At 50.9% G+C, this 13,158-nt stretch overlaps 2 protein-coding genes across 11 annotated transcripts in view; one reads left to right on the top strand and one right to left on the bottom strand.

The window, feature by feature from the left end:
- RBMS2 (RNA binding motif single stranded interacting protein 2) overlaps positions 1-8,784 on the top strand; it is a 97,881-nt gene extending 89,097 nt beyond the window's left edge. For 4 of the 6 annotated variants that reach the window (XM_055328240.1, XM_055328242.1, XM_055328241.1 and 1 more), the window contains 4 exons: positions 2,679-2,756; positions 3,096-3,206; positions 3,801-3,881; positions 5,446-8,784. In XM_055328240.1, the coding sequence (XP_055184215.1) occupies positions 2,679-2,756; positions 3,096-3,206; positions 3,801-3,881; positions 5,446-5,544 (369 nt within the window). In that variant the 3' untranslated portion in view covers positions 5,545-8,784. Of the gene's footprint in view, positions 1-2,678; positions 2,757-3,095; positions 3,207-3,800; positions 3,882-4,352; positions 4,439-5,445 lie in introns of all 6 variants that reach the window. The other 2 variants (XM_055328243.1, XM_055328244.1) reach the window with 2 other exon arrangements.
- A 1,499-nt stretch (positions 8,785-10,283) lies between these two features.
- Positions 10,284-13,158, bottom strand: part of BAZ2A (bromodomain adjacent to zinc finger domain 2A) — a 35,404-nt gene continuing 32,529 nt past the window's right edge. For all 5 annotated transcript variants that reach the window (XM_055328253.1, XM_055328249.1, XM_055328251.1 and 2 more), the window contains one exon: positions 10,284-13,090. In XM_055328253.1, the coding sequence (XP_055184228.1) occupies positions 12,925-13,090 (166 nt within the window). In that variant the 3' untranslated portion in view covers positions 10,284-12,924. The remainder of the gene's footprint in view (positions 13,091-13,158) is intronic.

The raw sequence follows: 13,158 nt of genomic DNA on the forward strand, positions 1-13,158 counted from the left end.
TTAGTTGTATTGACTATTTCCTTTGCTGTGCAGAAGCTTTTTATCTTGATGAAGTCCCAATAGTTCATTATTGATTTTATTTCCCTTGCTTTTATAGATGTATCATGCAAGAAGTTACTGTGGCCAAGGTCAGAAAGGGTGCTGCCTCTGTTCTCCTCTAGGATTTTGATGGATTCCGTCTCACATTTAGATCTTTCATCCATTTTGAGTGTATCTTTGTGTATGGTGTAAGAGAGTGGTCCAGTTGCATTCTTCTGCACGTGGCCGTCCATTTTCCCAGCACCATTAATTGAAGAGACTGTCCTTTTCCATTGGATATTCTTTCCTGCTTTGTTCAAGATGAGTTGACCATAGAGTTGAGGGCCCATTTCTGAGTTCTCTATTCTGTTCCATTGATCTATGTGTCTTGTTTTTGTGCCAGTACCATGTTGTCTTGATGATCACAGCTTTGTAGTACAGCTTTGGTTTTCTTTATCAACATTCCTCTGACTATTTGAGGTCTTTTCTGGTTCTATACAAATCTTAGTATTATTTGTTCCCACTTTGTGAAGAAAGTGCATAGTATTTTGATAGGTTTGTATTGAATGTGTAAATTGCTCTGGGTAGCATAGACATTTTCACCATATTTGAGAATTGACTTCTTTTAAAAGATTTATATTTATTTTAGTGGGGGAGAAGGACAGAGGAGGGAGAGAGAGAGAGAGACAGACAGACAGACAGACAGACAGACAGACAGAATCTGAAGCAGACTCTGTGCTGAGCATAGAGCCCCATGTGGGGTTGGACCCAGTGACACTGAGATCATGACCTGAGCTAAAACCAAGAGTTGAGTGCTCAATTGACTGAGCCACCCAGGCACCCTGAGAATTGACTTTTTAAAAAAATTTATTCATGAGGAACACAGAGAGAGAGGCAGAGGCATAGGCAGAGAGAGAAGCAGGCTCCATGCAGGGAGCCTGACGTGGGACTCGATCCCTGGACTTCAGGATCACGCCCTGGGCTGAAAGCAGACGCTTAACCACTGAGCCACCCAGGCATCCTGAGACTGGACTTTTTGTTGTTGTTGTTTTTGAGATTGGACTTTTTAAGAAGTATTCTTTCACCTAAGATTTGATATTTCTTTTCATGTTTTTAAATATTTTCAAAATATCCTTTGATAAGATGTTACTGTTGTTTATCTAGGTCTTATGCGTTTCTTTTTGAATATATTCCTAAATGTTTAAGCTTTTTGAGATGCTTATGGATACGCTGAAGAAAAGTTACTGGTTTATGTTCGTCTATCTTGTATGCAGCTAATGTACCAAATCCTTATTAATACTTGCATTTTTTTTTACTAGTTCTAGGTATATAGTTCTGTCTGCAGTGCAAAGATTATAGTTTTCTCTTCCTTTCCAATTTTGTGCCAGTTGTGTTCTTATCTAATTGTATTTGATCCTACTATAAGATATTATTATAAATGCAGTGGTTTTAATATTTCTTTGATTAGGTTAATGTTAACAGCTAGGTTTTGGTACTAGCCTTTAATAAATGTAAGTAGTTTCTATCTAGACTCTATTTTAATGGGGTTTTTTCCTTGTTTGTTTAATAAATTAATAAATGTGAGACAGGAATCCATCAAAATATATACAGCATATGTCTTGGTGTCGGGCTTCTTTCACTCAGCATCTTCAAGGTATACTCATGTTGTAGCACATAGCAGTACTTCATTATTTTTTATGACTAAATCAGTCACCTTCCATTGTGTGACTATACTAGTTTGTTATCAACTTAGCAGTTGATGGCCGTTTGAGTTGTTTCCACCTTTTGGCCATTAGAATAATGCTGCTTTGAATATTTGTGTACAGTTTTTGTGTCAACACATGTTTTCATTTCTCTTAGGTATATACATCCCTGAGTGGACTTGCTGGGTTACATAGGAACTCTAGGTTTAACTTTCTGAGGAAATGCCAAACTTTTCCAGAGCTGCTGCACCATTTTACATTCCCGCCCACAGTGTATGACACTTGTTATTCTGTCCTTTATTTTTTTAAAGATGTATTTATTTTAGAGAGAGAGGGAGAGTGAGTTGAGGGGGAGGGGGAGGCAGAGAGAGAATCTCCAGCAGACTCCCTGGTGAGCAAGGAGCTGTCCTTTTAATTATAGCCATCCTACTAGGGATGAAGTGGTTTCTCATCATGGTTTTAATGTGCATTTCCCTAGTGACTAATGATGTTGAGCCTCTTTCATGTGCTTGTTGGCCCTTTATATATCTTAGAGAGGTATCTGTTCCTATCCTTTGCCCGTTTTCTTTTTCTTTTCTATTTAAAAGATTTTATTTATTTATTCATGAGAGACACAGAGAGAGAGGCAAAGACACCGGGCAGAGGGAGAAGCAGGTTCCCTGCAGGGAGCCTGATGTGGGACTCCAATCCCAGAACGCTGGGATCACGCCCTGAGCCAAAGGCAGACGCTCAACCACTGAGCTACCCCGGCGTCCCACTTTGCCCATTTTCAAATTAGGTTATTTGTTGACATGTAAGAGTTGCTAATATTTTTTAAAGAGTTTATTCTTAATGTTTCTGTTTTGTGAGGGGGTACTCCAACTTCTTTGGGGTTTTGCTGAACATCATCAAATCACTGGGAGAAACAGTAGTTTCTAGGCAATTAATGTTTTTGTCTGTTTCTTTTGTTTCCATTAGAGAGTAACTCAGACATCTCCTCTCCAAGTACCTAACCCATCTTGGATGCACCACCAGTCATACCTCATGCAGCCTTCAGTGAGTGTTCAGAAGTGGGCAAAAGCCATAAGGCAGTTTGATGTAAAGGAAAACAATGGAATCTCATGATAGCTGACGTGGGTGTGAGTTCTGGTTCAGTCCGTTGTGCAACCCAGCTGTATGACCTGAAATTCTCTCGGTTTGTTATTCTTAGACAAGGATTCCTCCACACAGGTAGGCAGACACCTGTTTCTATTGCACAGCTGGGTTGCTACCCACCTGTTATTTCTCAGGACTTTTAAATGTCTGTCTTTGGTGGTCCCTGTAGGCTTGAATCACCACTGTAGGCAGCTTCACAGGATGCTGCCCCCTAACCCTGTCCTTTGTTGCTGCCTCCAGGGCTCCATTCTGCCGCCAGGGATGGATCACCCCATTTCTCTCCAGCCTGCCTCCATGATGGGACCTCTTACCCAGCAACTGGGGCACCTCTCTCTCAGCAGCACAGGCACGGTAAAGCAGGATATTTCTGATTCTAGACTCAGACTGAGCAAGGAGTACCTGTGTAATGCTTTTGGGCATAAATACTTGTGAACAAGGGTGTCATTCACTTTAGTGTCACTGAAGGTGCGCTCAGACTCAGAATAGAAGATGAACAGAGTGCAGCCATTGCGCTGCTCAGCTCACGCCTTTAACGGATTCCTACTCACAACCAAAATAAACGGTGCTTCTGTCTACACAGCAGTTTCCCCAGGAGCTCACACACATTTCCTAGAAATCCTTACCAAAATCGTGAGAAGAATGAAGCTCGGGAGCTTTCTCTTAGGCTGGCTGCACTGGGCCGTGCACAGGAGAGCACAGGGGAGTGGAGGGGGCTGTGCGCTGAGGGGATGTGGTAGGCAGGACGGAGGAGGAAGGGAAGTCCTCTGGCAGATGGCTCTGGAAACCAGTGCACTTTAGGACCACTGGAAGTGCTCTGCGAAAGGACAATTAAATTCGACTCTCTGGAATGAAACGTAGGCCTCAGTAGTTTCCAGAGCTCCCCAGGTGCTTTAAGTAGCCCAGAGTCACATCCCCGCCCTGAGCCCCAGATGGTTTTCCTTCCAGTACCTGCCGCCGGCCGCCACTGTGCCAGGAGCTTACATCTCCCAGTATGCCCCCGTGGCTGCTTCCAGTGTTTCTGCTGAGGTGAGAGCTTTTTACTCTCTTTGAATCGAGGGTAGGAGGCTGAAGAGAGGCAGACATGCCCCTCCCACCCCCAATCCAGATCTTCCTCTAATGGTGATGCTGATCGTGTGCGCTCAGTCAGCTGCTAGGGATTGGGTGAAAGGAGGAAGGAAAGAGTTCATGCCGGCTTGTACTGAAGAGCGTCTCCTCTCCTCTCCTCTCCTCTCCTCTCCTCTCCTCTCCTCTCCTCTCCTCTCCTCTCCTCTCCTCTCCTCTCGGAGGGGAGAGGGTGGTCCAAGTGCTGGGGGTGGGGGGGGTTTGCAGCGCATGGGTGCCTGCATGTGTGCGTGCATGTGTGCTCTCACACAGGAGTGTGGGTGGGAGGAGGTCGGAGAGGACACCTAACTCTGGGTGGGTTTTCGCTAGGCTGCTTTAGTGGGAAGGGCCAGAAGGATCGCACAGCTTGACCCTTGTGCCTTGGCTGTGGTGCAGGAGAGCGGCGGCCAGCAGAACCCAGTGCCGGTGGATGCTCCCTCGGACCATGGGCTCTACTCCTTCCAGTTCAACAAGTAACAGTGGTGAGAGCCAGGCTGAGGCAGCCTGAAGCCAGATGGGTCCCCTGTTGGTCGCCCCACCCACCCCCTCTCCCTGCTTTATGCCTCCTTGAGGGTTCTCCTCCCCAGGGGACTACAGGCAGGCCTCTTTGGCTTGTACTTTACTGAGCTTTGCAAATATATATATATATATATATATATATATATATATATATATATATATATATATTTATTTATTTATTTATTTTTTAACAAATTGAAGGTTTGTGGCAACCCTGCTTTGAGCAAGTCTATTAGCGCCATTGGCATTTACTCACTTTGTATCTCTGTGTCAATTTGGGTAATTCTCAAAATGTCAAATTTTGGGGTGCCTTGGTGATTCCATCAGTAGAACTAGTAGAATGCTAAGCATCTGCCTTTGGTTCAGGACATCATCCCCAGGTCCTGGAATCGAGCCCTCCCAGAGTTGGGCTCCCTGCTCGGCAGTGAGTCTGTCTCTCCCTCTCCCTCTATCCCTCCACCTGTGTGTGCGTGCGCATGTGTGCTCTCTCTCTCAAGTAAATAAAATATTTAAAAATACATGTCAAAAAAAATTTTTAAGAATTTTATTGATTGATTGATTGATTGATGAGAGACACGGAGAGAGAGAGAGAGGCAGAGACACAGACAGAGGGAGAAGCAGGCTCCATACAGGGAGCCTGAGGTGGGACTCGATCCCAGGACCCTGGGATCACTCCCTGGGCCGAAGGCAGAGACTCAACCGCTGAGCCACTCAGGTGTCCCCATGTCAAATTTTTTATTACATTTGTTATAGTGATCTGTGATCAGATACTATGACTTGCTGAAAGCTCAGGTGACGGTTAACAGTTTTAGCAGTAAAATATTTTTGAGTTACTGTGTGTGTGTTATTTTTTAGGCCTACTGCTCTTGCACACTTATAGGCTACAGTTTAACAAACCTACTTTCTGTATGCACTGGGAAGCCAAAAATTTCATTCAACTTGCTTTACTGTGAAATTTGCTCTGTTGCAGTGGTCTGGAACCGACCCCACAATGTCTCTGAGGTGTGCTTGGACAAATGAATTATTGGAAATGCTGGTGCTCCCGGACTCGAGGGCCGACTGGGAATAGAGAGCCACAGACCCTGCTAAGGACTAACACGTGGGCAGTGTTGTTCACAGGCCTGGGCCTGGAGAACGAAATCTCTGCACTCCTGCCCCCTTCTTCTTCCTCCATTCCTGAGGGAGCCTGGGGGTGACCGTCACTTTTTGTGCGTGCTGCATTCAAGGAGATCAGAAGAACTTCTTTTTTCTTTATTTTGCAAAGAAAGTTTTAATATTTTGTTTTTAACTGCAATATACTCTTTCCTTATCCCAAAGAGACGTAGTGCCTGGAGCTTCTTCCCATCTTTATGAAAAACAGTTTTTGACGTGTTGGACTTGCCTGGGGAGGCTTTAAAAATTTTTATTTCTTTTTTTAAGAAAAGTGCAGTTGTAGAACATGATGAAGGAGTCCTACGGTGGGCCCTTCTGCGCAGCTGCGTTACGGGCTTGTTTTGGGGTGTGTGCGGGGGGAGATGATGCAGACAAAATTTTCTGTCTTATAAAGCTCTTAGCTCACACATCACCTCTCCTCTTCACACATTTTATGCCTTCTTTCTCTCATCCAGACTGTTCTCTTTTCTCTATAGCAAAGCCTGCCTACTTTCCTTTATACGGTTTTTAATTTTGTGAATTTCTTTTTTGAACGAAATTTTGTACAGACTTTGGGGGGCTGGGTGAGGAACAGGTAGAAAGCTAAGCAGGCAGTGGAAGTGGCTTTCCCTTCCTCCCTGTGCCACATCCTGGGAGAAGAGGCCAGACTTGCCTTCGGGAAGCAGAGATATGATGTGGGCTCGTTGAAGAGACACTCCTACGGCCCTTGGGAGCCGTCCTTGAGCCAAATTTAGATGAAGACTAGGTCTTCCCTGACAAGCTCCAGGAGGGCGGACTTCCTGACTTCTGACTAATTCTCACCACTGAGGCCAGCGCCATCTGAGGAAGTGTCTTCTCCAGCGACCGCTTTTCAGGAATCCCTGCCTTCCTGTTTCCTGGAGGATCTCCTTCTGCCCTGGGTCCCAGGGCCCCTGTTTTCCCTGTCACACGTTGCTGTGCTCAGATGAACCTTTGCAGTTATGACCGTGCCAAACCCACTAGGCTCCTTCCCCACTGTGGAAGATCAGCTGCTTCATCTAGACCAGTGCTTCTCGGGAAAGTGGTTTTGTCCCCTAGAGGCCACTTGGAAATCTCTAGAGACATTTTTGATTGCTTTGCCTGGGGGTGAGGGCTGTGCGCTACTGGCATCTAGTGGCAGAGACCAAGGATGCTAAACATCCTACCGCACGCGACCTCCCCAACTCCCCCCACAAAGAATTATTTAGCTCAAGATATCAGTGCGCACTTGGGAAACCTTGATGTAGGCAGTGGTGGTACTGCCTCCTGTACCGGGTTACTCGGTAAAGTCTCACCCTGACCCTGGACACGCAGCGCCTTTTGACACTCAGTGTAACTTGTTGAGAGGGACAGAACCGGGGTCCTTGAGTTTTCCCCAGGCTGTGGCCTTGGGTACCTCTGCATGCAGCCAGAGCTGTCCTTGGAAGGCTGTGGGCTTGTGCACCTGCCACACGCACACAGGTCGGCGGGATCAAGGCGTGGGCCATGTTCTGTGTGGTGCGCTGTTCCAGGCCGGAAAAGGACCGAGCTCTGTAACTGTCCGGGGCAGCCTGCTCCGCCCAGATGTTTGGATCCCTTTTCCAGGGAACCAGGACATCAAAAGTGATTTTCCTTCTTGTGGAAGGATAACAGGGCGCTAGGATAGAAAAGGACAGTAAACCCCAGCTCGTTAGTTACAAGACCAGCAATCCTCTAGAACCTGTGAGCTCCACCTCCTGCGAGTGTGAGGCCGCTGGAGACAGGAGAAGGCCCTCGCCCGCCTGGAAGGGGCAGCGCCCACCTGGAAGGAAGAGCGCAGCGGTCTTTTCCCAGTCCCGCCTGGTGCACTCCCAGCCCTGCCCCCTCCACTTCGAAGTCAGGTGCTTTTTTCCCAGTCAGGAAACCCAAGGGAGAGAATGGAGAAACGGGTGCTGGCAGGGTGCTGGCCAGTGGGAGAGGAAGGAGATGCTACGGAGGGAGGAGAGGTGGTGCCGCGGTCCCCGGCCCGGGGCTGTGCCCGGCCTTCCCTCCCCTTCCACTCGTCCTGGAAGTGAGAGTCCCCGTGCCCCCTGCCCCTTTTGTACAATCCCAGGGCAGGGGCAGTGGGTACGGGGAGGGTGCAAGGCGGAAAGGACATAATTGCCACTACTCATTTTCTCATGGATCCTCCCTGCAGCCTCGGGAAGCACTTATACCCTGTAGAGCAACCCCGAATCCAGTCACTTTCTAGAAGGGTTTGGCTGGGCAAGTAACTCTTTTTTTGGGGGGGGGGGGGCAAATAACTCTTGTTTCTGAGTCTCCAGCCCCGGTGAGGAAAGTAGACCATATATTTCTTGTCAGTGACCTTGAAAGAGAGAAATCCGATGTCCTGCTCATTGATGGCTAGTTTGGAGGCGCCTGCTGTGGGGTTTAGTGCCGTGGGGACCTTCAGGTATGGAAACTCTCCTTCGCGTGACTCCTGCCTCCCCTTTGCCCCCCAGAACTATTTTGTGGGTATTTTTTAACTGTGTCCCCCCCCAACTCTTCATTCTATTGTGTGTTTTAGTTTTGTTTTTTTTTTTTTTTTTGTCTGTAAATGGCCAGGATTTTGCTTTGTTTTGTTTTAACTCGTGAAGTTCCCCTCCGTGTGTTCCTCTCCTGGGACTCTAAGGGGTGTGTTGGGTGTTTCCGGCTTGGACGGCTTTGGGCTCGGGAAGCCTCGGCGAGTCTCAAGTACTTTGCGGTAGTTACGACCCTGTAGAGCTTCTTTTTGGGGGTTTTCGGTTCCGCTCCTGTTTCTCCCCTAGTTAGGCCACTTCTACCAGCTGCTGACGTGACTGAGGGGGGGACGGCAGAGGCGGGGCGGCCGTCCTGGGCGGTGAGCTGTTGGCCGGCAGCGCCGTGGCCGCCGAGCGGGCGCGCTGCGCTCTTCACCCTGCGCTCGGGCTTCTCGCTGGGCTCCGCGGCCCGTCCGCGCCGCGCCCAGGCCCAGCCCCAGCCCCAGCCCCGCTCGTCACACGGTCACGTGCGCGCACGACTCCCAGAGCGCCGCGGGGGGTCTGTTTTCCGCCACAGTGTCCGAGCCGTGTCTTAGGACCCGGGCCTCGACGGGGCTCAGGGCCGGCCTGGCCCTCCGTGTCCGAGTCCTGACTGGTCCCCGCGCCGAGGGGAGGGCCGCCCCGGGCTGAGCGACTCTGGAGAGGCTGTGGGCAGCGGGGGGGGGGGGGGGGGGCTGTGGGAATGACGGCGGGGAGAGGGGATTTTTTAAGACTGTTTTTAACCAAAGAATTTGAAGATCTGCCCCGACGGGGCGGCCCGGTGGCCGGCGAGGCAGCAGCCCTTGGCAGCGGCGCAGGAGGACGTGTGCAGGGCGGGGTGCGCCCGCTGCCCACCAACCCTCCGGGCTTCCTCCCGGGCTTCCCGGGCCACTCGGCGCAGCCCCTCCCCCGGGGGTGCCCGCGGCTCGCTCCGCCCCGCCAGCGCCACCCGCGTGGGCTCCCTCCGCGCCAGAAGGTACTTAAGAGGCCGGGCTGGAACGGGGATGCGGGCTCCCCGACGGCGGGCTCGGGGCTCGCCTAGGCCCGGCCCCACGGTCCCTCCTCAAAGCAGCGCGCCCCCCCTCCCCCGCCGCGCAGTGGAGGCCCCGCAGAGCGCGAGCGGACCCTCGTGTCTGCGCGCTCTCGTTTGCTGCGTGCTTGGCGCGCGACGGTCCCCGGGCCACCGCGGCCGGCCTGCGGGCGGCCACGCCTCGGGTATTCGCTGACCTCGCTGAGGGGGCTCCGCGCGGGGCCGCGGCCCAGTAGGCCCGAACGCCTTTGTCCTCGTTCCGCATCTACCTCAGTTTCCCCGGTCAACAGGGGGCACGGGCACGTGGTGAGCTCTCTCCTTGCCTCCGTGAGCAGATGCAGCCCACCTCTGGGCATTTTTATTTCTGGAGCGTCGTCTTGGAGACTCTTCGCTCGTTAGTCTTCCTCAGTGGGAATCCTTCAGTTGGGTCTCACGGGGGGGGGGGGGGGGAGTGGCAGCAGCGGAGGTCACCTCCTGCCTGGGAGCTGGAGGACTAAGAGCAGGTACCCGAGAGGGCGGAGTGGGACTTCCGCTGGAGGCTGGCGCCCTGCGCCTCGCCTCGGGAGAGCATTCGCGGGACAGCTTCCAGCCTGGAGGGTGGCTGTTTCCGCAGCCCGAGCCCTCACACTGGGGTCCCTGTCCCAAAACATTTTTTTGGGTGGTGAGTGCTTGCTTGCGTCCACTTGTCTTCAACAGGATATATTTAATTTATACTCAAAACACATTTTGTACGTTTTTCTCTTTATCCAGAGGCTTCTAGTTTTATATTCTTTTCATTTCTATGCCAGTGCTACCTACCCTTCTAGTTTATTCTTCCTTTTTGACCCTTGGTATGGCCCTATTTTGTCTGTTTTCAACTTTTGTTTTGAAATAAAACGTAAAAGTCGACCTCCTGGTGCTTTATCCGTGGGCGGAAGTTGGGAGGTTGGGGAAGGGCCCGCATTTGCTGCTATGGGAACGGCGGCGGCGGCGGCGGCGGCGGCCCTGTGCGCCCGGACTCTGCAGTCTGGGTGGCACCTGGCTGCGACGGTCGGAGGGGCCTCGTGGGCGCCCTCCTGCCTGAGGCCCAGTCTTCCCCTCAGGCACGGCGAGAACCTCTGTGGAAGGGAAGATAAATACACAGAGTCTTTTGAATCTCTATCAAATGTGGTTTTTATTTCAACTGACAAGCACTTTTCTACAGCTGCACTTGTGGAACATCACATGGCAAAAACAGGAGTTTTTTTCTCTAGACCTTTTTTTTTCTTTTTTAAACCTTATTAAAAATGAGATTGGTCCTAAAAATATAGAAAGAAATAAATTTAAATTCACAAAAAACTGTACATTATCAAAAAGTCACTAAAACACCACATTTGGTTATATAAAAAGTCAAGTCCCTTTTGTTGTAAAAGGAACATGGAAACTTGTTGGTGTTGATGGTGTGGTTTCTTCCTGTTACCAGACTGGTAGAGGGGAGGGGGAACAAGGGGCAGGGAGTGGGTTTTATTATTTTTTTTAACCTGCCTTCCCTACCAAATACTCTCATTTGTCAAGAAGAGAAAATCCACCTAGCTCAAGGGGCAGTGAAGATGAGGAAAGAAACACGAGAAATGGCCCCTTTGATCATGCCCTACCCCCACCCCCCTTTCAGCCCCAACTTCTTCAAACTGAGGCTAGGACGCCACCCCACCTCGAGTGCCTGGTCCCTAGGGAAAGAGGTGGCGCTTAGGAGAGGAACACAAGGAACACGGAGCCTTCACTCCCCCCCACCCCCACCCGTCCACCTCGCCTCCAACAATAAAATTAGTACATTTTATACCAGGGGAAAACTGCCATGGGGCAAAAAGAAGAGCCCCCAACTAGAACAGTTCCAAACGTTTGACTAACACAAACTTTGTTACAGCGCAGTTATTTAGATAAAATATAAATATTTATGCATAATATAAAGTCAATTCAAATATTCTTCAATCCTCTTAAAAAGCAAAAAAAAAAAAAAATCTCAAATAAAATTAAAAGTTTTGAGGTTTATCTGACAGAAAAGGCGACTTTAGAAATAGGCCATGGAGGAGAAGAGGGGCAAAAGGAATCAGAGGGGCTGCCCAGCGCCTCCCGCCCCGCCCCGCCCCCAGGGCCATCCAGTGCTGCCAGTACAGGGAATGCTCAGCCCCGTCGGCGCCCCTCCCCCGCCCCGACGACGCCTCCGCTCTGCTTGGGCTGCCAGCAGCCCCTCCCCAGTGCAAGTACCCGTATCTCTGGTGGGAGGGGCTCTGCCGCCAGGAGAGCAGGAGGCGGGCCGGGCCGGAGCAGGAGTTAGCAGCTTTCCTCTCACGTGCTGGGGCTTAACGGGGGCGTGGTCACAGGTAGGGCAGTGGTGGACCCCGAACCCCCTTCCCGGCTCTCCTGTGCTCTGCGGTCGCTGCTGCTGCTGCTGCTGGGGAAGGGGTCCCGGGCTTGAAGTAGGTAAGGGAGGAAAAAGCACAACTAAACCCACAGAAGCTCATGGGATTAGGAAAAGATCCAGTTCTACCCCTCTCCCCGCACGAGCTTAGGGCTCGAAGCTCCGACAGGAGAGGGGGTTCCTGCTGAAAGATTGCACAGTTTGAAGAGGCTGGAACAGAAATGCCTGGGAGAGAGGAGACACAGCCTTGTACCCAGAAAAACTGCTCCTGTGGTTTCCCGAGGACAAAAATGTGATGGTTTGAAACACTAGGGAAGGTGGGAATAAAAACGGACACTTGGGGAACCTGGATGCCATCTCACAGCACAGGGGCACAAGCACAGCGATCCCCGCCCTCCCCCTCCCCCCACACCACACACACACAGAGACACACACACACACCTCTGAGGCCAGCTGATTGCTACCTGGCCTCCATCTTGGGAGTGCGCCCAAACTCAGCAGTAGTTGTCCCTGAGGAGTTCCCAAGAGGGAGGTTTGGGTAAGAGGTGGGGAAGGAGGCCGGGAGGCCCGGGGTCAGGGTGCCTCCCTGCCCTCTCCCCAGCTACTGGGTTTCACAAAAGGCCAGAAACTCAGCACGTGAGGAGTATCCAACATGACAGAGGGGACAGCTATTGGCAGGAAGATGAGGACAGAGAGAAAGACAGGGACCTCTGAACTTCTTTTTCCTTTGAGGGGAAAAAAGATCTGGGGGGAGAAAAAAAGGGTAGAGGAACCCGTACACGATAGATTTACATTATTGGATGAGAGAAAAATCTTAAAGGAGGAAGAGTAGGAAAAGGAAAAACTGAGAAGGTGAGAAGCAGGGAAGGGACTGAACATGGAAGCAGCATGTTCAGGGCCCGGTGTCCGGCTCGACACACTTGGGAGTTAAGTCCACTTTACTGGCCGTCACTGCGGGTCCACACACAGTACAGAGTGTTTCTCGGTTTCACACATTCACTAGAACTATTGCTATTGTTAAATAGCCCCAGGATGCTGGGGCAGGTACGGGGAAGGAGAAGAAGCTGGGAGAAGGAAGCAGGGACTTCTTTCCTCCTCCTCTTTTTAAATTAGGAAATAAAACAGAAAGGAAAAATTCTTTCTTTCTTTTTTTTTTTTGGCTTTCAGTCCAGAAGGACCTCATCTCTGCCCCTCTTAGTTGAGGAGCAAGAGGAGGAAAGGGAAAAAGGGACGTAGGGAGAAGAGGATGTAGGGCGCTGCCGAGGGTAAGGTCAAAAATCAGGCTGAGATCTCTGACTTGAGTCTGGACCCAGGGCAGCATCAGCAGGTGAGAATGGCAGGGTTTTTTGTTTGCAGGGCGGGGGAGATGCCACGAGGTGACTCTCCACCTCCCTTGCCTCACAGATTGGCCTGTTTTCCCTGATAAAACTCCTCCCAGCGGCTCTCGAAGAAGCGACGCATGATGTGCCCGGCCTTGCCCACTTCAGAGTCGTCCTCGTTGAAGGTCTGGCAGTTGTCAAAGACCAGGAGCGCATCAGCCGCAAACTCCTCGGAGCTGGTGTACCTGGGCGGGCGGAGGTGGTGCGTGAGCGCAGGGGGGGGGGGGGGGGGGGGCGGCAACAGCAGACAGGG

Source organism: Nyctereutes procyonoides, unplaced genomic scaffold (genome assembly GCF_905146905.1).
Source record: "Nyctereutes procyonoides isolate TBG_1078 unplaced genomic scaffold, NYPRO_anot_genome, whole genome shotgun sequence".
Lineage (NCBI taxonomy): Eukaryota > Metazoa > Chordata > Mammalia > Carnivora > Canidae > Nyctereutes > Nyctereutes procyonoides.